At 45.7% G+C, this 26,636-nt stretch overlaps 1 protein-coding gene and 1 long non-coding RNA gene across 8 annotated transcripts in view; one reads left to right on the top strand and one right to left on the bottom strand.

Moving 5' to 3' along the window:
* Positions 1-2,537: 2,537 nt before the first annotated feature.
* The window catches only part of PPP2R2B (protein phosphatase 2 regulatory subunit Bbeta), a 448,554-nt gene continuing 424,455 nt past the window's right edge, over positions 2,538-26,636 (bottom strand). For all 7 annotated transcript variants that reach the window (XM_004744688.3, XM_004744682.3, XM_004744681.3 and 4 more), the window contains 3 exons: positions 18,692-18,861; positions 6,060-6,151; positions 2,538-3,259 (listed from right to left, as the gene is read on the bottom strand). In XM_004744688.3, coding sequence (XP_004744745.1) covers positions 2,980-3,259; positions 6,060-6,151; positions 18,692-18,861 — 542 coding nt within the window. In that variant the 3' untranslated portion in view covers positions 2,538-2,979. The remainder of the gene's footprint in view (positions 3,260-6,059; positions 6,152-18,691; positions 18,862-26,636) is intronic.
* On the top strand, positions 10,342-18,696 carry LOC123390756. The gene is made up of 3 exons (XR_006605333.1): positions 10,342-10,664; positions 11,814-11,948; positions 17,327-18,696. It is a non-coding gene; the product is annotated as an uncharacterized LOC123390756 (long non-coding RNA).

Raw genomic sequence — 26,636 nt, 5'->3', positions numbered from 1 at the left:
ATGTCTGTCCAAGTCCAGCTTTTGAAATGTCAGGGACTGTTTCAGATGGATCACGTCAGAAGGCTTGGGAAGCTGTGGCTCCCGTTCCCCCTCTATCACGGGCCATCTTCCAGCATAACCTGATGGCTCATACCGAGCAGCGGGCCATGCAATATTTAGTAGAAGGATCTTAGAACCAACAAACTGTTGAAAACCTGGCTAGTCAGCTCTCCAGTAGCTTTTAGTGTCAGTTGGAACAGGGACTGAGTGGATGATGACCACCTCCAGCACTGGGGCAGAAGGAAACTGCAACTGAAAATACCTAGTTCATTATCCGGCACAGGGCAGATCAGGGCTGATACATGGTGGTGGCAATGGCTGCCTGAGGCCCCGTCTCTAAGGCCTTCCCCTCCTGTTCTGGTCTAGGAGTCTCGTATGTTTTCTTCTGGTGCATTCTTTGTTTGAATAGCTGCTCTCTGCTCTTAACTCTGAGATCTTTAGCAAATTCCTCTCACTCCCTGGATCTCAGACTATAAATCTATGTGCTAAAGGTGTGGGACTAGTTAGGGGATTTTATGTGGAGTCTACAGGTAGCCTGCAAGGGTGGGGGGCTGTGAATTCCTTAAAACGATGACCGAATTGTTCCTGTATGTGTTGTGGGGAGCACTCGTGGCTGCGGATGGTGAAGAACCACTGTCCGCTGGGACTCTCGGATGCCTCCATATGTTCTCTGACACCAGTTACTCCATGTCCCCAAGTCTAATAAACATGTTCCTGGGGGTTCACAAAATGATTGTAGGTGGCGCATGGGTATGATTGTTATGTCACTCGTTATGTGATTATTTTAATGGTGAAAACCCCACTAAAAATGGACATTTCCTAATTATCGTTTCTTCAGAGGAGGCTAAGTCTTGCTTCTAAAAAAGGTGACTTCTATGACTAATATCACAGAGATAGGTTGATGCCTACGTCTGAGCAACAGGGATCTCTCCCAACCCCCACCTGGTACCAAGAGGGGAGGGGAGTGTCAGAGGAGCAGAGAAAAGGCCACGAGGCAGTTGATGTAAACTCTGGACAATAACTCACTGGTCCTTCCAGTTATCCTGATAACTGGAGAAGTTTCTGATCCTCTCTCAGGTCTCCAAGAACATTGTCACAGTCAGGCCAGGAATCCTGCCCAGAGAGTTGACATCTGGGGCCAGTGTGTGGGCAGTGCTTGAAGGGAGGCTCTCATTGCAGGGAAGAGGTCAGACACTGAGAACAGAGTCACGTCTTCATCCATGTGCTTCTTCAGGTTTGAGAAGTACTTCTCATGTTTCAGTGTTTCTGAAATTGGGCGGTGTCTTACAAAATGGTGCTCCCTTAAATGCGAGATTGCCGTTACCTTGCCGAGAAGCCGTTATTTAAATGGATGGCAGCTTAGAATGGAAAGAGGCTTCTGAGACGATTTTTTCCCCTCCTCCCAAGCAAATGACCCTTGCCTGTTGGGACTTCTAATGAACACACCAGTCCAAAGAGAATGTCACTGTAAAAGAAATGTGCTCATCTCCTTTCCTGTTGATGAAAGGGAAATTAAAGGGAAAGAGTCACTGTGACAGATACAGAGACACTAAAGCCTAGGTCCCGCTTCCTGGGTGCCTCCCACCTCCTCTCTGAGACTCCCTTTCTCACTTATAAATCCTTTGGATTCACGGAGTCTCCTGCCCAGAGGTGCGCCACATAGAACCTTCTGGAACTTACAAGTCTGAATTTTAGATGGCGGGGGAAGGATGAAGCAGACCGCATAGGTTCAAGCCGACTTGATGATACTGTGAAAGATGTCTTGATTCTCCCATACTCCGTTTTTGGAGCAAGAGAGCCGTGTGGTGTATTTGTCCAGATGGTGAGCTTGGGGTGGGTTAGAAACACTTGATGAGACGGCACGAATCAGCATGTGCCTTGGCCATTTCTGTGCTGGCTGCAGTGGAGACTGATGGATTGTGACTTTTGCTTACGCAACCCAGGAAGAGGGGAGGGGGCTGCAAAGGAGGAGTGCCCCCGAGGAATAGACCAGCCTTTGGGGGGGGTGCCGGGGGGGGGCGGTGCGCCATTGCTTCACTTAGAATGCCAGGTAATAAACAACTGGGACTGGCCTTTAGAAGTCAGTGCAATAAATAAGCTGGAAAAGGTTGAAGAGAAAAAGCCAATGAACGTGTAAGTGGAGGATTATTCGGAGCCATTTAAAATGACAAAAAGCAAGAGTAACAAAGCAGCAGATGGAATCTGGCCCCACATGGTCTTGCCAAGCTAACTCTGAGAAGCACTGTGTAGAAAGTGTTCTCTTTATGTCCCCTGAAGCATTCATGGAGTTTCCTGGCCAAATTCTCAGGCTGTTTCTATGGTGTTTCCAGAAAAAAAAAAAGTGTAGTTGTGCTGATGTGTCCCCTCCCTTCTCATTCTGCGTCCCCTTTGCTGCCTCGTGACATAAATCTCTGCTTCAAATGAGACTATTAAAAAACGTGGCGGGGGAGGGAGAAGCCGACCGCTTGTGATCTTTTCACACAAAAAAGTAGAAATTCTCTAAGAGTAAACGGTGTTTATTTTTTTGTTGATTTTTTTTCAATCAAATGGAATTGCTTAATTAAAAAAAAAAACATCTCTTTTCTCTTTAAATACTACAGACAACCTCATTTTATCTCAGCAGACACCTAGAAACAAAACACTGGACCCACCAGAGAAAACTGGGCAAGAAAAGCATCAGAAATTCAAGTCAACTATGGAGAATTAGTGTTAGCTGGCAGCTCTCAATTCTAACCAGAAATGTCTCAGAACCTATTGGGTTTGACAGAAGTTTCTTAGACCTGGGGATCTGGGAAAGTTGGACTCCTTTTAATTCTATCCCAATTGTTTTCTGCATAGGGAAATTAATGTCAATGCATCAAATGAAGACCCAAAGAAACATTTAAAAACATGTCTGACTAGTATTCAGTATGTGAGATTATTAAGTAATAACTTGTCCTCCTAGTTAACCTTGTCCTGGAATATATATAGGTTATTTGTAGCCGCCACTGCTATGATATTTTCTGAAGGGTGCCAAGCCGTATGCAAGATCTTTTTGCTAAAGTCCAGACTGTCGACACTGATCTCGTCTTTTCTCCGCTTGCCCCCTACGCACACTTTCCGTGGTTTTAGGATAGCCCGGGGTTTGCTGTTTTCCCTCGAGGCCTCCAGGGTGACGTCACGCTTGGTGTTTCTGTCGAACATCCTGAAGAAGTTGTTGTAGGAGCCTGTCATGATGACGCTGCAAGGTAAGAGAGGAAACAGGGAATCACTGAAGGCTCTGGAGAAAGGCAGGAGCATAGCCCCATTGTCTTTCTGGAGCCAATGACACCACTTTGTGGCCAGTGTCTGGCACCACTATCTTACTAAAAACCTAAACCCAAGATCCCAAACAGCCTAGCCAGTGTGACTGTCTGTGGTCTTGGTTTTGAATCCCTGAAAGCAACAAGCTCTTGGGCTGGTTTGGAAGAGAAGGCTCATGATAATCCTCCTTGTTACTTACTACTCGGGATGGGTCCCCTTTTGGTTCTTTGGCTCCGTGAGTCCCGTGGTTTTAATGATCTCAGCTCTACCTCCCTTAAGATGGCAAGGCTGGAGAGAGGTCAGGACAGGAGGAACCCTTCTGAAAACATCAGTTATGCACACGGAAAGTGTGGTTGTGGGAGTGGGGCTGTGCTGCCGGGCAGCTAAGGCTTTCTGCTGCCCGCACAGTGGGAGAAAGGCCAGTAGAACAGCACACTGAGCCTCGCGTGTCCTCCCCCTGCTAAGAACCAGCTCTCAATTTAGCCTTGCCAGCAAACTTCACTAAAAAATGGATGTCATCGTGCTCTCCCTCAGGAAGACATAAACAAATTCAAATTTTAGAAGAACTGGGGAGCGCAAAGGCTTGCTAGTGGGTTGACAGATGGTGTCCACATTTTTATAAGAGTTCTCCACCCTCAGGCAGATTTATGATTGACTGAGGGCAGTGACTGCCAAAGCCTTCCAGAAGCAGAGGACTGACTCTTTACCAGTGACAGTTTGCATGCAGGGCCAGCCTGGGGTCGGGGGTGGAGGGAAAGGTCATTCTGTCTCGGTAACAGCCAGGATGGCTGCTGCTGGCGCGTGGGCGCTTGGCCTCGTTGGTGGGTGAAGCCCCGGCCGGCTGGTTAGGGTTAGGAGGACAGCGCCTCCTCTGTGTTCAGGTGGTGGGAGTGCGCAGACAGGTGCAAGGAAAACTGAGAGCCCAGGGCCACAGCCCGGGGTATGTGTTTCTGGGTGCTCGGTCAGCTGTGCCAGGCAAGCCAGTCAGGGGCTGGCTTGTGTTAACTCTGGCCCAGGATATGGACGTGGTGAATGTGTTTGTCCTGGTAGTGGAAGAAGCTGTTGCTATCTTATCAGGCAGGGTACCCAGCGCTGGACACCCCCTACCCCCACTCCTATCTTGCTCGGACTTACATAATCTAGATGGGATTTACACCTGAGGAAAAGGGACTAACTTGCACAGGGTCACACTGGGATGAAATGGCCAGGTCGGGCCTCCCACCCCTATGTGCCCGACCCCAGGGCCCAGCACTCCGCCAGTGGCCTCACTGCTCCCCATGAATGGACAAGGCCTTCCTCTATCATGGCCCAACTTGGTTTAAACAGAGAAAGCCCTTGCTTTTTGGTTTTTGTTGGTTGGTTTGGAAAAAAATAAAACAAAACAACAACAACAAAACACAAAAAACCCCAAACCTCTCACCTCTCAACCTTACCTGAACCAAGAATTTTCTTGGTTATGGAAAGAAATAGTAAAATTACGAAAAGAATGTCAATCTTAGGATTCAGACTCAAAACTTCCTACTCTTGTCCTACTACTTACTAGTCCAGCAGCTGGGGCAGGTCACTACCTCACTGAGCCTCAGTTTACTCAGCTATAAAATGGGGATGGTGACAACAACCTTGTCATCCTGTGGTCAGGATGCTGTAATAGGATGTGTGCGAAGGTGACTGATACGTACTTTGTGAGTCGAGGTTAAGATAAGTTATTAGGACAATAACAGAATTTATTAATAATGAAAAAGCAAAGAAATTATATGTGAATTAATGTATTTATATAAACTACAAATAAAAATTAAAAACACAGGGCCGGGACCAGCTACTTTTCCCCTTGGGAGCCTCGGTTCATACATCACAGCTGCTCTGCTGTCTCTTCCCTCTGCCCTAAAGCAATGGGGTGCTGTGACTTGGGTCCTCTGTGATGTGTGGATTCTTTTTGGGTCTGCTAAGAGGAAGGCACATTTTGGTTCATTGGCAAAGGAAGCCAGGGAATGGCCAGAAACCACTTGTTTTTACTAAACGCTCCAGTCCCTATATGCCTTGTCCCGACAGAAGGTAATGCTTGCAAGCACTATGGTTGAGGCCGTGTTCCTCAAAACACTAAATCAGCCCCTGGTAGCCTGTATCGCGTTCTGGAAGGTGGGGAATCATCTGTATTTGTCAAACTAAAAATGAACTATTAGAAGGTAATATGAAGTATTGTTGAAATAAAAGGCCTTAAAACAATAATAAATCACTTTGAGGGACTATGATAAATGAGGCCAACTAGAATTCAGCTAATGAACCACCGGGGCCTTTGGCCAGGTCTACACTAGAAGCATCTAGGGATAATTTCCCATCTAGAAAGCATACTTTGCAATAATTAGAACTGTTTACGCTGGAATTTGCTGGTGCATTATTAGTGTTCTTCATTTCAGCCATGTTGACCTAGCTCTGGGGGCGTCTGGTGTGTAAGAGATGGGATTTTCTTGTTCATGTCCCATGGTCACCTGTGTCAGTCCTGAAAGAGGATTCGGGGGTCTCACTGCATCCCTCCCTTAGATCCAGGTCTGACCTCAAGGGAAACCCAGGGACCCACAGAGTGGATTCCTGCCAGGCCCTGGGGCCTGATAGGGACCCACAGAGTGGATTCCTGCCAGGCCCTGGGGCCTGATTCCTACCCCTCTTAGCCACGCCCTGCTTGGGATAAATTGCCCAGGACCCACCTCTGGAAGGTTCCCCAGCCACAGAGCTTCTCTTACCTGTCTGACCCATTCCACACACACTCAAATTTATCAAAAATGCAGTCATTTTCGTAGAGGGAGCACAGCTTGCTGCGGAGGTAGTCATGAACCTGTTGGGGAAATACATCAACAGGGTCAGTTACTATTTTAGAAACGCTCGTTTCTGTGAAGAAATCCTCTGGGGATGTGAGCTGTTAGTTCTTCCAGTATACATGTGCCTGGAATCAGACAGCCTGGGTCTGAATCCAGGCTGGGCCCCTCTGCAACCTGGGATTGTCACGCTGGGTTGGTAAGCTGCTAACATGGCAAGTGTGGATTAAGCAAGCTTGCTTAGGTGGCCCGTGGCCTGCAGAGGGGCCCAGTGGGTGGTGGAGTTCCACTTTCATTAGCAAATATGCATCAGAGGATGCCATTCATTTGGTCTTCGATTCAACCAATGTTTATGGCCCGAGTGCTCTGTGCTTGGGATGGGCAGCGAGCAAAATACCTCTGGCCTGCTTTCATCCTAGCGTAGGGGCAGATGAGTGTTCATGTGGGCCTCGGGAGGTGATGTCGCAGAAAGGAACATGGAGCTGTGCCATGAAAAATGGGAGGCAACAGAGGCAGGCAGGCCAGGGAGAGCCTGGGGGCAGATGATGGCACGGAGCAGGGCGAGAGCTGTGGGAGGAAGTGGTCAGCCTCTCGGCATGTTTGCAGGGACCATGGAGAGGATTTGTGGATGGTGCAACTGTGGCACATGGAGAGAAGAACAGGGGTCAAGATGGCTCCTGAATCTTTGTCTTGAGCCAGCGCAAGGATGGACTTGCCCTGTTCATTTTTGGGTACGATCACTTGGAAAAGTATGTGCAAGGTGAGCTGTTGAGAGACTCTGATGTAAGGACTGCAGTCCTGGAGTATGGGCAGTTCTCTTCTGTTTTTCAGTGAAATAAGCAGCAAAGCTTGCAGATGGGAACGAGGAAGGGCAGGGATGCTGAGGAATCAAGGCGGCATGGCTGGAAGACACTGTGACCCCACAAAGTTCTTGGATGGGAATTTTACATGAGACCGGACAGCTTGGTTGGGTCATTCACCCTGTGGTCCCTGAGATGGTTTGGGGATTGAAAAGCGCTCTGAGTCATTTGGACAGTGCAACTATTTCTAACTCTGCAAATGACTATTCCCAAATAGTCCTGGGTCTTGTCAGGGTAGCTGCCTCATTGCTTTAGTGACAGGAGAATCCATCTGTGGTGGCACTTCTGGCATTGTGAGATGGGGGAGTGGACGCAAGGGGGAGGTTTATGTCGTGCACTTGAGATCTCGGCTGTAAATTAACTCCTTGTCGTTCCCTTCCTCTCCTGCCACCTTTCGGGTATATGACAAGCGGCACAGGTCTGACGTGGGAGGCCATTTCTGTCTGCACAGCTGCGGATCTCTCGTGATTACTAAGAGTCTGAGCAAAGGAGCAGAAGAGAGTCTGTGGGAAAAAAAGGGCTGATTCCTGATCTTGACCATCGTTCAGCAGACCTGTTCTATCAAGGGCCAGAAAGTGAATACTTATGCTTTGTGGGCCATAGACTTCGGTGGCGACCTCTCAACTCAGCCCTGGTAATGCAGAAGTAGCCACAGGTCATGTATAAGCAGATGAGCGAGGCTGCGCCCCAGGAGCACTTACTTATAAAACAGGTGGGGAACAAGATGAGCTTCTGGGTCCCCCGATCTTTTTTGTCTTTTCTTGATGTCCCATTGACTTGTTTCTGGGTTGTGACAGAGGAAATAGAGACCTGTGGCTTCTGAAGGGCAGTATGCCAAGCAGGGAATTAATCCAGTGGGCATTTCAAGCCAAGTGTGTTTTTTTAGTCTAGGCACATCTTGAAGATACTGTGGTAATAAAGTGAATATCGTAACAAAGTGAGTAGAAGTTAGGTTTACACTATATTAAGTGTACAATAAACTGCATTATCTAAAAAAACCAATGTATATACCTTAATTAAAAAATACTTAATTGCTGAAAACAAATGCTAGTCATCTGAGATTTCAGGTGAGTTGTCCTCTTGTAGTAGAAGGTCATGCCTCAGTGTTGTCCTGACTGACCACAGGGGTGGCTGGTGAAGCTGGGCATGGGGATGGCAATTTCTTCAAATAAGTCCAAGTGTGCCACATCCATGGCCTCTGTCTTTCACAGGATTCTTCTGTAGCATGCCATGTTGTTTAATAGCATTTACACAGAGCAGAACTTCTTTCAAAATTGGAGCCAATTTTTCTCAAACCCTGCCCCTGTTTCATCAGCTAAGTTTTATGTGATATTCTAAAGCCTTTTCTGACATTTCAACCATCTCTACAGCATCTTCACCAGTAGATTCCAGCTCAGGAATCGACTTGATCTGCCCATCAGTAAGTAGCAGCTCCTCCTCTTCTCAAGCTCAGTCCCATCCGTAGGCTCCACGTGCTATTTCCACCACAGCTGCAGTGATTTCCTTCATTAAAGTCTGGAGCCTCCCCAACTCATCCACGAGGATGGGAATCAACTGCTTCCAAACTCCTGCGCATGTTGATAGTTTAACTTCTTCCTGTGAATTCCCCAGAATAACAAATTTTTTCCAGAAGGCTTTGCATTTACTTTGCCTAAACCCATCAGAGGAATCACTAGGGCAACTCAAGCCTTATGAAATGTAGTTCTTCTATAATAAGACTTGAAAGCGAAATGACTTCTTGATCCATGGGCTGGAGAATGGATGTTATGTTAGTAGACATGCAAACAACATAAATCTTGTACATGAACCTCAAAGCTCTTGGGTGACCAGGTCCATCATCAGTGAGCAGGAGTACTTTGAATCTTTCTTTCTTTTTTTTTTTTTCTGAGCAGTAGGTCTTAAACACTTAGTAAGCCATGTTGTAAACAGAGTGCAGTCATCCAGGCTTTGTTGTTCCGTTTATAGAGCACAAGCAGAGTTGATTTTGCACGTTTCTCAAGAGCCCTAGGATTCTCAGCGTGGTAAATGAGCTTTGGCTTTAACTTAGTCACCAGCTGTGTTCGTTCCTAACAGGAAAGTCAGCCTGTTCGTTGATGTTTCAAAGCCAGGTGCTGACTTCTCCTCTCTAGCTATGCACTCCTTGATGGCGTCTTTTTCCAACTGAAGGCTGTTTTGTCCACACTGAAAATCTATTGCTTGGTGTAGTCCCCTTCATGAACTGTCTCAGCTAGGTCTTCTGGAGAACTTGCTGGAGCTTCTAGATCAGCCCTTGCTGCTAATCTTATGCTTTCAGGTTTTGGAGATGGCTTCTTTCCTTGAACCTTATGAGTGTTTTATAAATGGAACCGCTCCCGAGCTTTACATTTTCTTCTGCAGCCTCTTCACCTCTGCCTTCAGGGAATGGAAGAGGGTTAGGGCCTTGCTCTGGATTGTGCTTTGGCTTAAGGGGATGCTGGGGCTGGTTGGATCTCCTCTCTGAGCCACTCAGACTTTCCTCTAAGGCTGTTTCAATTTCTTATCATTCATTTGTTCACTAGGGTAGCACTTTCAATTCCCTTCAGGAACTCCTCCTTTACGGTCACAACTGGGCAGATGGGCACAAGAGGCCCAGTTTTCAGCCGACTTTGCTTTTTATGTGGCTTCCTCGCTATGCTTCCTCACTTCTAGCTTTTGATTTCAAGTGACCACTGAGACTTTCTTTCACATGAGCCCTTGGAAGCCAGGGGTGGGTTATCAACTGGCCTAATTCTATATTGTTGTGTCCAGGGAATGTGGAGGCCAGAGAAGGAGAGAGGGATGGGGGAAGGACAGGTTGGTGGAGCGGGCAAAACCCACACAATATAAATTATTGGAACTCACCATCTCATATGGGCACTGTGTGTGGCACCCCAACACAGGTAAAGTAGTAATGTCAGAGATCACTCATCACAGAATTGTCATAGCATGTACTACTGAGACAGATTTGAAATGAGCAAATGATGCTGGAAAAACAATGCTGGTAGATTTACTCAACACAGTGCTGCCGTCAACTTCAGTTTGAATATATGTATAAAAAAGGCAGCATTTGGAAGTGTAATAAAATGAGACATGTCTGTATTCCAGCTCTCCTACTTTTTGGAGAAAAAAAAAACGAGCCAAATAGCTCCTTATTTTCAGCCTTCTCCCCCTCTACTCATTCCACTGATCTGATATGGAGCACTTTTCAGGCAAGGCATGTGTCTATTTTGAGAAGGGAGAAGCTAGTTTTGAAAACAAATGGTTAAGCAGGTTTCTAGGATTCAGAACTCCTTAGAATCCTACAAGGGTCAGAATTACAAGAAGTGGAGAGTCATTACTTTATCTATAATCACTAAAATTAGTTTTTTTGGCTCAGTTTATGTTCTTCACAAATTTTTCTTGATATACAAACTTTCGCCTTTGGCCTTCTGTCTTATAGAAACATCACAGGTGAATAATAAGCATCAAAACATGTGTGCTTTGGAAGTGTGGGTCCATTATTAGGAACCACATTGCCAAAACCTCTACAAATAATTGTTGAAAGACAAAGTTAGGAGGGATCTAAAGGAAAATTCGGTCTAAACCAGTATTTTCTCCTCCCTAGTAGCTAAATTTTGGGAAGCTCCTATTGCCTTGACTTGATGTCATCTAAAGAAAAAGAACATCGACCATGAAGGTATGTTATGTTTACATTCTGTGGCTCAAAGAAAAAATAAAACCTTAGGGAAACAAGATGGACCTCTCTCCATCAGAGAAAAGGATAAGGTAAGATACATTGATTAGAAACATCTAGAACACAGAGGAAGAGAAAACTTAAAACTCACCCAATTTGATGCTTTTTTCTTCATGTTCCAAATATTTGTTGCCCACGTTCCTATTGTGTATGGCCTTCTAGACACTAAACTGAGCCTCCCAACATAGAGGTTCTCAGATCATGAGCTCGTGGAGGCCTTGTGTTGTAGATAATGGGACTGTTCATGAGGCGCAGCAAGTGGGAACTCTGCTGGGTGGTTCTGAGATTTCAGGGGTCAACAAACTTCTTTTGTAAAGAGTCACATAGCGGGTATTTTAAGCTCGTGGGTTATATCATCTCTGTCACACCTGTTGAACTCTGCCCTCATAGTGTGAAAGCAACCATGTACCCATGATCAGGCGTGGCTGTGTTTCAGCAAAACTTTTTACTAAAACAGATGGAGACTGGATTTGGCCTACCAGCCACTGTTTGCCAACCCTTGTTTTATAGGAGAGCTTGAAAAGAGCTGATGATACTGACGTCTACAGAAAAGAACTAATGATACTTAAGTCTACAATTTCTCCTTCCTGGAAAGATGCTGGAGACCAGTGGACATGTATATGAAAATACAGAGCAGGCATATTACTTAGTCCCCTCCCCAGAGAAGGCATTAGTAACTGCTGATGGATTATTTCCCAAGTGGCCAGGCTTCATCATCTTTTTCAACAATGTTCTAGAAATTCAGTCACAGTTTATTTGCCATCTTTTACATAGTATGTTACCAATCTAGGTACAGTATATAAATTTGACTAAATTGCTTTGAAATATGCTATCTAAAGTTATACTTCTGTAATATTTCATTTCAGTATGTGCGTTATGAGACCTGTCTTAAAGTGTTTGACAAAGAGCATTTCCACATCTACTGCCACTGAACTTGCTTTGAGAATCACGCTCTAAAAATGCTGATTATTCCATGTTACAGTGAGCTTACTGGGTTCTGAACCCAGCTTTGCTCTTAAAGCCTTTCTCTAAAATGAAAGTACTAATTGCTCCTGCCACTGAAGAGACTAAATCCATTTTTCTTTCATCCAGGCTCACCAGCAGGCCACAACTCTGTCCATACCACCCACACTCCGGTTCTAGTTGTCATTGTCCTCTGTAACACAAGAGGTGTGTCCAGCTGGAAGAGGACACTCGAGCTGGCTTCACCCTGAACTGAACGTGAAGGTAATAGCTTTGAGGTAGTTGCTGTGAAGTGGGACCCTGAAGTCTGGCAGGATCTGGGGGGCAGGCTGTTTCAACCATAGACTATCTCAACCACCTACATCCTCTTGAATTCTGGCTGCAAAACTTTCTCATGGCACCCTGCATTACTCACAGTTGGTCAAAGTCCTTGGTGTCCTCAATCTTCTTTCTGAACTTCTTCTGAAAGATTGGCTTGTCCTGTGGCCACTCTTGTGTCAAAGTGGGGTAAGTGGGCTCCTTGCTGCTCCAGACAATGATTCCTGTTCTAAAGCCCTCAGTCCTTTGAAGCCATGTCACCAACCAAACTCTCTGCTGACTACCTTGTTACAGTCAGCAACAGTTCTGAGTCCCTCTGTCACATTCCTTGAAGCAATTCTCTCTCCTACCATTATTCTTCCTGGATCATTACTCTGTTCTCTCAGTTGCTTGGTCTCATCATTTTCAATGTGTTTTATCCTTTGCTTCCTTGGCCACATGATGTGACTTGCCACGATCCTAATTATACCTATTGAACAAGTCCTGCTTTATTGCTACCTCCTTTTTTAGTTCACTCCCTTTACCATCTGGAGTCTATCAATTCTTCCGATCCACTTTTTGGTCTACTTTCCTTCACCCATTATTTCCTTCCTCATGCATCTGCGGTTCAGTGGTCCATCTCTCTCCTTCCGTTTTACTCAACTGGATCCCTGAGCAACTCTGCCTCTCTCATGGATGAGTATTTTATAGTTTTCCTTCTCACTCAGCTAATGACCTTGTTCTTATTTTATGAGAAAACAGAAGCAACAAGAAGAAACCATCTACGGCTACCATCGCAGTGCATCCGTCGCTATTTACTCTTCTCTCCTTCCTTTGATGGATGAATTGCCCATCTTCCCACCTATAGCCTTCTGCAATGGACTCTGTTCCCTCTTGTTCCCTCAAGGAGTCATGGCTTATTCTCCTCAGCATCAAAGATGCTGTGATAACTTCCTTATGTCTATATCCCATTCTACCGTTGCCCTTTAGACTAAAATCTCTTGGAAGGACTACCTGTAGTCCTTCTATTTATAGTCTCTCTCAAACCCCACTCCAATCAGGCCTTCATTAATACCATTCACCTACACCTATCTCATTGCTAAATCCAATGGCCATTTTCAGTCCTTTCCTTCTTGATTCAGCAGCATTTGGTAGTTGGTGATTCCTCCTCCTTGAAATCATCTCTTTACTTGGCTCCCAGAACCTTACTCTCACCTTTCCTCTTCCCAACCTGTAAACACTGGGCTCCTAGGGCACGGTCCTGACTGCTGCTTTTCTCTAAGCTAACATATACCCAAACTGATCTATTTGGAATTTCTGGGTGTTGACTTGGCTCTACATGTCCCAAACTAAATCTCGATTCCCTCATCTACAAAAAGTGGCACCACCATTTTCCTAATTGCTCAGGATAAAAACCTGGGAATGATTCCTGGTGCTTCTCTTGCTCTTACACCACATGTCCAATTTGTTGTCCAATCCTGTTCTACTCTCAGCCCTAGCTAGAAGGTGCAATCACTTGCTAACTGTTCTACTCCTCCCACTCCCCCTATAGTCTCTCCTCCCCAGCCCAACCGGCATGTTAGTCAGTGATGAAAATATTCTGGAATTGGAGGGGGATGAGGTTTCCACAGCTTTGTGAATATACTAATGTAGACTTTGAAAGGGTGAATATTGTGGTATCTGAATTATAGCTCAAGAAAAAAATATGTAACTTAAATCCCTCTATCTAAAATTTTCACACCTCTTTTAATCTAGCCCAAAATATCTTTAAAAAAGACTAGTTTAGGGTGCCTGGGTGGCTCAGTGGGTTCAAGCCGCTGCCTTCAGCTCAGGTCATGATCTCAGGGTCCTGGGATCGAGTCCTGCATCGGGCTCTCTGCTCCGCAGGGAGCCTGCTTCCTCCTCCTCTCTCTCTCTGCCTGCCTCTCTGTCTACTTGTGATCTCTGGCAAATAAATAAATAAAATCTTTAAAAAAAAAAAAAAAGACTAGTTTACCCCTGCCTCTTGATCTTTGCTTCTATTGTGCTCTTACTGAAATGAGTTTCTTCAAATCCTTTCTGCCTCAAAGTCTGGTCTTCATCTTCTAAAAAAAAAAGCCTTTCTATTCTAAACACTGCCTTCTCCTTTGTTCTCTTTGTCCATAAATCTACCAGCCGTTTTGCCAATGCTTAAGCCAACAACCTGTATCGTCTTCTTGCCTCTTCTTCCCTCCACACTGAATTAGCAAGTGAAACTCACAGACTTTCCTCCTACCTCTCTTCAGCATGCCACCATTTCCGTGCCAATCGCCATCATCTCCTCCTGTCATTTCCAATGTAAAAACCTTCTAATGGTTTTCCCTTGCACTCAGGCTGAAGACAAAATAACTGAATCTTCTTTACCAGGGCCTACATTTCCAGACTCTTCTTTCTGCCCATGTTCTATATTTAATATACAAAGGGCTCCTTTCTGAACATAGCATCTGTGAACATACTATTGTTCTGGCTAGTTCCTGGCAGTCAGGGTGCAGCCTTTGGGTCTCTTCTCACCAGGCTGACCCTCCTTGCCTGTGCCCTCAAGCACCCAGTGATAAGGAAAATCTGTGTTCTTTTATTTTATTTTATTTTATTTTATTTTATTTTATTTATTTATTTGACAGAGAGAGATCACAAGTAGGCAGAGAGGCAGGCAGAGAGAGAGGAAGGGAAGCAGGCCCCCTGCTGAGCAGAGAGCCCGATGTGGGACTCGATCCCAGGACCCTGAGGTCATGACCTGAGCCGAAGGCAGCGGCTTAACCCACTGAGCCACCCAGGTGCCCTGGAAAATCTGTGGACTGATCCAGCAGGGGAATCCCAGTCCCAACCCCAGGGCCATTCCAGGATACCCCCTTGTCCCACCAGCTACAGCCGCAAGAGTGGCACAGATACAGAAGTACACGTGTATAAATGACCCCCTTTGTTTGTGCTTGGGACCCAGACCTTGAGCGATTACTCTCTTCTGGGCCTACTGGTGTGAAATAAGCCTCCGATCCTCCAAGGTCATTGAGTGCTACTGTTATTGTTTTTGTTTTTTTTTGGGCCAGGAAGCAGTCTGCATTCCGTAAATTTGGTTCCCTGACCAGGAAACCCAACTGCGCTGGCTCGTTCTTGCCACATGTTTGGGGGCTAAGACAGGGCAGTGACGGAATGAGGGGTCGTAATGGAGAAGGCAAATGCCTAATCTTTGGCAGTCTCCTACCTGGTTGCCTCGGACTGGCCCCACTCCGCTGTTCCCGCTGGACTCAGAAGAGACTGCGTAGGTGAGGACCTAGTTCTGATGTTGGATTCCTGTAAGGCCTAGGACCCCAGGACCAGTCAGACCCACCCATCAAGGTGGAAGCAGGACCTTGATCACCTCCCAGAGATCTAGAGGTCTCACAGGTAGGACTTCCTAGGGAAGGAAGTCTCTCAGGTGAGAAGACCCTGAAAGGGGGATTAGTAAGTAATTTCCAAAAGGAATTCCACTGGCAGGGCCTCCCGCAGCAGGAGGAACTGTAATAACTTTGGCATGAATGTGTGAGTGAATGTGCAGTTTGACCTGGCTTGTCAGGCAGATGGATTCTGTGGCTCCACAGTCTTGGGATTACCGAGTCTAAGTGGGCCCCAACCTGTTTCCGTGGTGACCTCACTGGGTCTCTAGCGAGCCCTTCGGGGCGCCAGTCTGGGGTTTACACGGACTCACTATGGCTAAGAGGCATCCTAGTCTCCTCCGGGAGGGCGGACAGGCTGGCCTCTGACTGGTCTCTCCTCTGGAGGGGCCCCCACCCTCTGTCTGTCTCTGCGCCACCACACCCGGGCACATCACTGTGGGATTAAGGCAGAGTAAAACTACAGTTCTTGAGACCATGATCAAAAATCTTAAAAAGGGCTTTTCAGAAGGTGATGGAGTTAAGATGCATCCAGGCAAATGGAGAACTCTATGCGAGTTAGAATGGCCCACCTTTAATGTCACATGGCCTTCAGCAGGGACACTGGATGTCCCAACAGTTCATCAGGTGTGATGAGTTGTAACAGGGGCGCCAGGACGCCCCGACCGGTTTCCGTACTGACTAGGAATTGCCCAGACCCTCCCTACTGGGTGCGATTCACTTGCAACAGGCAGGGACATGCCAGGGTCTTAACTGCCTCATCCAGGTGGCCCACAAAGACCAACAGAAGCCCCAGCCTCCACAGATCTCACTGGAGATCCCAAGGATAAGCCGATCATGCTCCTCCATAGGCACCCGCCAAGGCCATCTACACTGCCAAGACTGCAGCCAGTGAGGACATGGACAGAGCCCCTTCCCTCACCATGGTCCTGACGCCCCCAGAAGAAGTCTTTCTGCACAGTTACACTAAAAAGAAAAAAAAGGGCCATGGCTAAGGGAGCCACCCTGACTAAAAAGGGATGGTGGGTAATGCCAGAAGGACACGTCCTCATCCGAACAGCAATAGGAGGGCATCTAGTCAAAAAAGACCACCCACTCACCCACCTGGGGAAAAACTGCATTAGAGGCCCTCCTCCAGAAGCACGGCTGCATCAGCTAGCTGCCAAGCCTGGGCCGAGCAACCAGTGAGCAATGCACAACCTATATAGAGCTATATATAGTGCTCGGCCTGCACCGCGGCCCCGGCCAGGTAGCCAGAGGAGGGGAGTAACCCCTCTCAAAGATCTAGAAATAGACTTCATAACCATGCAGCCGAGCAGGGGGGTTCAGATGTCTCCTAGTGATATTCTCTAAATGGGTCAAGGTCTTCCCAACCAGGACTGAGCAAAGCCGGGAAGTAACCAAAGTTCTCTTGTGGGAGATCATGCCCCAGTTCGGCCTGCCGTTAACAATCCATAGTAACAGTGAGCCCGTACTGTGCAGGTCTTGACCATGTCTCAACATCTCCTGGAGGCTCTACACTGCCTACTGGCCCCAAAGCTCAGGGGTAGTAAAGTGAATGAATCCCACCTTCAAGGGAACTTCAGCAAAGTTTTGTCAGGAGACTAGCCTCCCGGGGCCGGATCTGCTGCCCCTGGCCCTCCGTGCCCGCTGCATGCCTGGGACACTAGGTCATTCCCCTTTCAAATTACTGTATGGACGGCCTCCCCTGTGCCTGGGGAGCCTTCCAGGAAACTTCCATCAGATTGGGGATAAAAAAATAAAAATACAATTTCAGGCCCTGGGGGCCACCCTAAGTAAATGACAAAGGTATACCATTGAGAGGGCCCCAGGTAGGTCCCAGGTGCGCTCCTTCCAGGCAGGAGACTCAGTCTGGATCAAAGATTGAAAAAGGGACCCCCTCAAGCCACAGTGGATAGGGCCTCACTCTGTTGTTCTAACTTTCCCTACCGCCCTTAGAGTCTCTGGTGTCACACCGTGGGTCCACCACTCCAGAGTGACAAAAGCCCATCTCTCGGATGAAGAGCCATACCAGTGGGAAATGCATCTGCCAAACCCTGCAGATGCACTCTGGCTTCGACTCCGACAAGACCCTACCGATGGACGGACACTTGCTCGCCATGACCCCTCGTTCTCACCAGCACGATACCCTCATCCTAGGGGTCGGAGCCTACCCTTCTGACTGGACTTTCCCCAGAGACTTGCCATTGTTGTGGCTTACGGAATGACTCAAGTATTTTACCGCCCTTACTTGTCCACAGGTTTTATCTGCTGTCGGGCTAGCCACGATGGCGCCCTTTAAGGTTGTGGACCCCACTTTCATACACCCTCTACTGTCACCTCTGAAGCACACTGCACTATAGTTTTCTTGACTCCAGTCAGTCCTGGTCTTTGGCTCCCCTCACTGCCTTCAGCTTGCCCGACCCAGCGAGGGGCAGGGGGCAAACTCTCCCGTTACCGTAACCGGCAAACGGTTCCCTTGGTTCTCCCCTCCTCATTGGCCTCCTCTTTATGCTCCTCACCGTAGCATTTAGTCCTTGTATTTTTAATGCCATCACCAGGTTTACCACTGCACCAATTGCCGGGCTCAGATTCCAGATGCTCCTTACTCACTACTGCCCCGTAGATAATATAGACGATGCCCTCTAAACCAGGTGTTTAAAGGGGCATCAAAGGGGGGAATGAAAAGGAAAATCCGTGTTCTGAGGCAGCTGACCAATCCAGGGGAATCCCAGTCCCAACCCCAGGGTCATTCCAGGTTCCCCCCTAGCCCCGCCGACTGCCGCCCCAAGAGTGGCTCAGATACGGAAGTACAAATGTATAAATGACCCCCTTTGTTTGTGCTCGGGGCCCAGACCTTGAGCGATTACTCTCTTCTGGGCCCACTGGTGTGAAATAAACCTCCTCCAAGGTCTCCGAGTGCCACTTGGCTGTTTAGGGCGGGATCCGGTCTGAATTCTGAAACATCAGCACCATCTCTAGCATCACCACCTACTCAGACCCTATTCATCCCTGGGCTTCTCCACCAGACGGTCGGCTCTAGGAGAGCAGCACCATCGCTGTCTTGTGTAGCTTCTATGTACACTATGCAGCCCACATTAAACACTCTGTAGGTACGGATTAAATTGAATTCAAGTTCCCTCCTTATGTACCCTTGTCTAATACCCTACGGCACTTACAGACTGCACCGTTTTATTCAATATACATGACACGATAATGTATGGTCTCTTACTCTTGCGCATTGTAAGCCTTTCAGCCAGAAGCTGATATGGAGGCCTGCAAAGGAAGTGCTTTGTGTACCTGTGGGTAGGTAGTGGTCCGTACCTGGTAAGTCTCAATGGGGCGGTTTTCCATGTTGAGATCCCAGACTTTAACGGTCAGATAGTCTCTGGTCATGATATACCTCCCACTGTGGCTGAACTTCACATCCGAAATTGAAGAGATAATTTCAGAGAAAAACGACCTGTTGCTTGGATCTTCAGGCTCTTCAAAAACTGCAGAACAGAAGCAAAAACAAGAGAAAATAAGTACATCCTTATCAACTAACTCTATCACGTCTGGGCCAGCCAGAAAGCCAGCAGTCTCATTGGAGTAGAATCTGCAGGATGTAAGCAAGTTACTGGTACAGAACCTGGAAGCAGAAAGAGCAGTCACTGGTTTCTGCATTTTCTTTCTACATGGAAGGACTCGCCCAAGACATGTACCATCCAGAGGTTGGGCACAGAGCCTTGCCAAGCTCCAAGCTGACATACCTAACTCTTTCACAATTCCCCTGGTCGCTGCATGTCACCGCTCCTGTCAACATTGGAGTCATCTGAGATGCTTAAAAAATGCGTTTAAGATACATAAGATTTTTGAGATATGTACCATAAAAATCTGCTCATTTGTAGTTCATTGGTTTTTTTCAGTATAATCACATAATTGTATAAGCTTCACCACAGACTACATTTCAAACAATTGCATTAACTGATCCCCCCCCCCCCGCCCCCAGAATTCCATACCCATTTGCAGTTAGTCGTCATTCCTTACTCCTGCAGTGCTAGGAAATGACGAATCTGTTTTCTTGTTCTATGGAATTGCCTAATTTTCCCATAAATGGAATTACAGGAGATGGAGTTTCCCTGTGACTGGCTGCTTTTCCTCGGTACCTCGTTGCCATGGTTCACCGATGCTGTCATAGGTATCAGCCCTTCACTCCTGTTTATGGCAGAATATGGGTACATATCCACTGTATGGATACACCACATGTAGTTTATCGACTTAACACTTGATAAACACCTGGGTTTCTACTTTGTGGCTACTATGAATATTCACGGACAGGCTTGTATGTGGATATTTATTTTCATATCTCTAGGTCACAGGTTTTTTTTTTTTTTAATTTGACAGAGAGAGAGAGAGAGAGATCATAAGCAGGCAGAGAGGTAGGCAGAGAGAAGGGGAAGCAGGCTCACTGCTGAGCAGAGAGCCCGATGTGGGGCTCGATCCCAGGACCCTGAGATCATGACCTGAGCCGAAGGCAGAGGCTTAACCCACTGAGCCACCCAGGTGCCCCAAAGCTTAGGTATATCTTGACCTTTCGATTTCTATGCCCGATTGTTCTGCCTTCCTTGACTCAAACTCTGAGGGACTCACAGATCTCATCTCTCACTACTATCTTAGCCTTAAATGATCTTTTTGTGGAAGAGTTCCCCCCAGACCCCAAATCGGTCTGGCCTGCTTTTTTAATAGGAGCTCAGGTAGTCTCCCATTATTATTTAACAATCCTTGCCTTTGCTTTTATCTCAACTGCTTTGTCAGCTTCTTTCTGGTTTTTCTATGGACTGAAAGTCTTCCACACAAATGTTCCATAAACATGTGTTGCTCGATTAGAACCAAAGCTAGATCAGTGAATGAATTCTTTGGTGTCTGGGGGCTCAGCATATCGGATGGGGAGTTAGGTGCGTTTGTCCATACTTACTTTTAACCTGTAACAATAGTAAGTGAGTATGGTTCCACTTAACAAGTGTTTGTATCACAATTTTTGGCTACATGGAACACCATTCTGCAAGGTAACACATCCTCCAGAGCTTTCTCTTTCTTGCTCAACACACACAGCGTCAGTATCACATTCTGTGCAGAAAGCCTAAGGCTATAATAAGTTGCCTTTCAAACCTTGCCGAATGAAACTCTCAGCCAAACCAAAATATTTGTCACCTCACCATTTAAGAGAACCACAAAAACCCCTCATCAGTCAGAACTGAACTTGAGAATTAAATCCACTGACACAGAAAAACCTCTTAGACTTTAAGCACTCAGGAAGGCCCTTGGACTTGGAGAACATAATTGAGAACTAGATCTTCACATTAGTTTCTCCTGCACAGAACCTCATGAGGGTTGGGGACTTCAGGCAAGCCCCATGCAAACATCTCAACAGACAAGTGGGGGCCTTGAGGCATGGTCCTCTCCACCTGATGCACCTGCCATAAATGGGACAGATCAGCATGCTGGCCCCTGCAGTCCATCAATTTCTGCCTCTGTCTCTTACCAGCTGTTCACATTTTATTTCCTACTCCAAGATTTCAGTTTTCCCAGCTGCAGAAGGGGGATGCCTATTTCTTGGAACATATGATTGGCACACTGTAGGTTCTCAATAAATGTCAGGAGCTATTTTTATCCTCATTAGCATGTACTGGTTCTGTATCAGCCAATCATATTTATTCCAGACTGAGACTTGGGGACTGAGGACTATAGAACTTGTGGGCTATTTCAGTGACATAAAGAATGTTTACAAGGTTATACCTAGCAATCTGTTCTCCATATACATGGCTGATTGGGATGCTAGGGTAGCAACCTCGTAAAGCCCGAAAATGACAGCCCCAGAAGATGGAGGGGGAACGAAAGAAGACAATTCTCTCATCAGCCCACCACTAATTACTGTGTATGACCCAAGAGGGTAGGTTCCGGACAATGGACGGGCCATCACAGTACTTTGCGGCTTATTCCCTGTCTATGTATATCCAAGTTTTAATATCCACTCCATGACTTCTTTTCATTCATTCATTCAGCAGCAACAATTCACAGTGTTGATGATGACTGTTGACAGGAAGCTTCCTATGTTCCAGGCTCTGCGCTTTACATGTTTAATTCCATTTAGTCCTTACACTAATCTTCTCCCATAGCAATGATGCTCACAGATATGAAATACGAAAGCACAGAGAGGTTTGTAACCCGTCTGAGGACAGCACAGCTCAACTGGGGTAGAGCTGCATTTTGCAAGTAAAATCCACCGGACTTCAAAGCCCTTGTTCTTAACCATGATGTGATTCTGCCCTGCCTCTTGCTCAAGACCTTACTGGTCTAGCTCTGAACAGGTAACCAGGGTAGAGTCTACATAGAATCATGGAATCACAAAGCCAGAAGGCTCTTGCCCCCTGGTTATCACTGGATATTTTAAAATTGTGTATTAATTAGATGACAGTGGGTAAAGGGGTGAATGGTGACTGCTCCTATCCTATCCTTTTCATATAGCCAAAGTCCTCAACAGAATCAACTCATTTCAAACACTGTAGAAATACAGTTTCTACAGTAAGGTCTCATGAGCTCAAGTTTTACATCATCATCAGCAAGCATAGGTTGGGGACCTCAGGACTTTGTATGACTCAAGACCCTCATACCACAATAAGCCCGGACCCCTAGGCCATCTCTCACCCCTGGATTCTAATCCCTGTGGCCTGTCAGCAAGACAACCTTTCTTCTCGATGCCCCTCTCCACCAGTTTATATGCACTGGTTTTTAATGTATTTTGTGTCCCCTAAGATACAAGCTCTATGAGGGGAGGGGTTTTTATTTTGCCCTGCTATAGTCTCTGAAACACAAGACATGTTCACTAAATATGTTAGCTGAATGAATACTAACAAGTTATTTTTAATTTCTACAGGAAGATAATACTTATTAACTCACTAGGTCCTGAAAGGAAAAAGCAATGCTCTATTCACTTCGACTTTGTTCCAATTCCTTGAAAAGTATGAATAAATAAATACCTTCCATAGGAAGTTATCTGTAATTCAAGGTTTTCAGTAATTCAGCCTGAATAATCATTTATCAGCTATTTGAGTATCTTTTACATGCATGCACACATATGCACAGAGCACTTAGTACATCATCTAGAACATACAAAGTATTTTTTTGGGGGGGGTGGACACATGCCAGGCCCTGTATACCAAGGACACCCGGAGAAAGATCAAGTCCTACTCTCATGGAGCTCACAGGCTAGAGGAAAGGACAAATGTTAACTGATCACATTTAGTTACAGACATGAGTAAGTGAGATTTTTACGGCATTATTGGAGGGAAAGAAAGGTGCTGGGGACCCAGCTAAGGGAATACAGATGGAACACCACTGTGTGTTCCATGTCATTTACTAAATACATGGTACAAAAGTATTGAGTGCCTGGGCATTTCTCTTGGAGACCCTTGGCTTAGCATTGACAATCCTGCTGACCTACATGGTTTTCAACTAGCTTCTAGAACATAAAGCCATCAGGAGGAGAAAAGAAGAGACCTTTGACAAAGCAAAGACAAGTTTTATTTCCTTTGTGAGGAAGGACTCTGGATGAGAATCCTAAGAGCCCAGACTGAAGCAGTGGGGATGTGTCAGATTTGCCAACAGGGAGCTTGTGTCTCAGAGACCCCAATGACAACATTAACAGCAGTAATGGTATCTATGCTTTCTTGGTCCTCAGGCTTTGTACACATGATCCCACTTACACTCACACTTATAAGGAAGGTACTTTCACTGCCCTTACTTAGAGATGAGACAGGCCAAGCGAGGCCAGGTAGCTTGCTCAGGATCATATGGTTAGTGAGAAGTAGACAGAGGCAAAGGACCCTCTGTCTGCCTCCTTGTCACACTGTCTCCACAATCAGCCCTTCCCTTGCTCCGTCAATATCATTTCCCTGTTCAAACAACTGAATCAAAGTGGGGTCCCTACTTTTCTAGATGTACCTATGAGTGCCCACTTCTGTTTATCTACTCCTTACCTTCCCATGAGCCCATATGGGAAACTGGAAAGATGATCAGCCTGGGAGTCATGGATGCTATGTTGGAATCCAGGCTGGACACAAATTAGTAGCTCCTAATAATACCTACTACCTGTTGAACCATTACACTGTGTGCTTTGTATTCATTATCTCACTCAATATTCATAGGTATTATTTCCGGTTTGGACAAATCAGTCTAGTCAGTCAACTCAGGCATGGGTTCTATTGCTCATAGGAGGCAGAGCAAGGATTTTAACTTGGTTTCTTGCCAGTTTATGTTTTTAACCTCTGATCTGCCTCTCATTTCAAAGGCTGGACCACCACTGGCTCTCTGGACCCATTTTCTTGTCTGTCATAAGAAGGAGGTAGGATTGTCTACCAAGTGACTCCCGCCTCTCAGATCACAATATTGGTGAATCTCAGAGGTCTTGTCTTTTAATTTTCTTCAACCAATGCCCCTGTACTCTAGGCTAGTCTTCCCAAGGTGACTTCAGCAGGGCACTCAAGAATACATCAGGGATACTGGAATGTGAGGTCAAAAGAGCTTGGGGAACTCCTATTCAGTTTTGGGGGTTGAAAATGTAATCAGCCTATTAGAGATGCTGAGAAGTCCTGCAAACAGAAAAAAATTTATTCTTTAGGAATCCAGGTTTTTCAACTTAGGCACTACCAAATTTTGGGATGGATCATTCTTTGTTATTGGGGCACTATAGGATCTTTAGCAACATCCCTGGCTTCTGCCCACTAAATCCCTAAGCCCCAGTCCAAAATGGGACATTTGGGACAGTCCAAAATGGCTTCAGAAATTGCCAACTGTGTCCTGGGAGGGTATGACTTGCCCTTGGTTGAGAACCAACAGCTTTTGTCCTGCCTTCAGATCTTATCGGATCACACCATCTCCCTCCCCACTATTTCACTGTATTATATATTTTTTTTTTCCCACACATTACTTGAAGCCTATCATTTCTCTAGTACAAAGTTCCTCAGAATACCTGGGGTTACGATGCTATAGGCAAAAGCAACCAACACTTCTTTTAAGTCTTATAGGGCATATTAGGTGTCCTGCACAGAAAGAGTTTTGTGTTATAATCTGTGCATCTAGGAACATGTCTGCATGTAACTAAGCATATTCTCCTTCATGGAGTCTGGCAGAGCACTGTTCACCTGAGAGAACTCAGACCACAGGGTAACTGAAGATGGGATTGCAATCCTGGGACAGAGGTGAAGTGATGAGACTGAGGAAGAGTTTAGAAGAAAACTGTTGAAGGAGGAGCAAGATGGTGGAGGAGTAGGAGATCTAAATTTCATCTTGTCCCAGGAGTTCAGCTAGATAGTTCTCAAACCACACTGAACACCTACAAACTCAACCGGAGATAGAAAAGAAGAAGAGCAGCAATTCTATGAACAGAAAAGCTACCTCTTTCTGGAAGGTAGGACATGTGGAGAAGTGAATCTGACCTGATACATGGGAAGATGGATCATGGGGGGAGGAGCCACCTCCCGGCAAGCAGTGGAGCTCAAAATTGGAACTGTTAGAAGTCTGTTCCACTGAGGGATGTTGCTCCAAAGGATAAGCAGGGGTGGAGCCCTCGTGGGGACAGTGTGGTCTCAGGACCCTTGGGGTCACACACAGACCAAGGGTGTCTGAGTGTGGCAGAGCTCCCAGGTATCAGAGTGGGGAAGCCAGCATTCATTTATATAAAAACAGTAGTTTCCAATGAAACTAGGAGCTGGTTCTTTGAAAGAATTAATAAAATTGATGACCCCTAGTCAGACTTATCAAAAAGAAAAGAGAAAGGATTCAAATTAACAAAATCGTGAAGTAAAGAGGAGAGATCACAACCAACACTGAAGAAATACAGACAATTACAAGAACATATTACGAACAACTATACACCAGCAAATTTCACAATCTGGAAGAAATGGATGCATTGCTAGAGATGTATAAGCTACCAAAACTTAACCAGGAAGAACTAGAAAACCTAAATAGATCCAGAGCCAGTAAGGAGATTGAAACAGTCATCAAAAATCTCCCAACAAAAACAAGAGCCCAGGGCAGATGGCTTCCCAGGGGAATTGTACCAAACATAAAGAAAACTTAATACCTATTCTCCTGAAACTGTTCCAAAAAATAGAAATGGAAGGAAAACTTCCAAACTCATTTTATGAGGCCAACATTACCTTGATCCCAAAACCAAAGACCCCATCAAAAAAGAGAATTATAGACCAATATCCTTCATGAACACAGAAAATTCTCACAAAAATACTGGCCAATAGGATCCAACAGTACATTAAGAGGATTATTCACCACGACCAGGTAGGATTTATTCCTGGGCTGCAAGGTTGGTTCAACATCCACAAATCAATCAATGTGATACAATACATTAGTAAAAGAAAGAACAAGTACCATATGATCCTTTCAATAGATGCTGAAAAAGCATTTGACAAAGTACAGCATCCTTTCTTGATCAAAACTCTTCAAAGTGTGGGGATGGAGGGTACATACCTCAATGTCATCAAAGCCATCTATGAAAAACCCACCGTGAATATCATTCTCAATGGGGGGAAAACTGAGAGCTTTTCTGCTAAGGTCAGGAACACAGCAGGGATGTCCACTATTACCACTGCTATTCATCATAGTACTAGAAGTCCTAGCCTCAGCATTCAGACAACAAAAAGAGATAAAAGTCATCTGAATTGGCAAAGAAGAAGTCAAACTCTCACTCTTTGCAGATGATGTAATACTTTATGTGGAAAACCCAAAAGACTCCACTCCAAAACTGCTAGAACTCATACAGGAATTCAGTAAAGTGTCAGGATATAAAATCAATGCACAGAAATCAGTTGCATTTCTATACACCAACAACAAGACAGAAGAAAGAGAAATTAAGGAGTCAATCCCATTCACAACTGCACCCAAAGCTGTAAGATGCCTACGAATAAACCTAACCAAAGAGGCAAAGAAGCTGTACTCAGAAAACTATAAAGCACTAATGAAAGAAATTGAGGAAGACACAAAGAAATGGAAAAAATGTTCCATGCTCATGGATTGGAAGAACAAATATTGTGAAAATGTCTATGCTACCCAAAGCAATATACATGTTTAATGCAATCCCTATCAAAATACCATCAATTTTTTTTTCAAAGAAATGGAACAAGTAATCCTTAAATTTATATGGAACCAGAAAAGACTCTGAATAGCCAGAGGACTGTTGAAAAAACAAAGTCAAAGTTGGTGGCATCACAATTCC

This window comes from Mustela putorius, unplaced genomic scaffold (genome assembly GCF_011764305.1).
Source record: "Mustela putorius furo isolate JIRA1106 unplaced genomic scaffold, ASM1176430v1.1 tig00000145_pilon_pilon_pilon, whole genome shotgun sequence".
Classification (NCBI taxonomy): domain Eukaryota; kingdom Metazoa; phylum Chordata; class Mammalia; order Carnivora; family Mustelidae; genus Mustela; species Mustela putorius.
The sequence above is the reverse complement of the archived record's forward strand: the minus strand, read 5'-3'. Positions and strand labels throughout refer to the sequence as shown.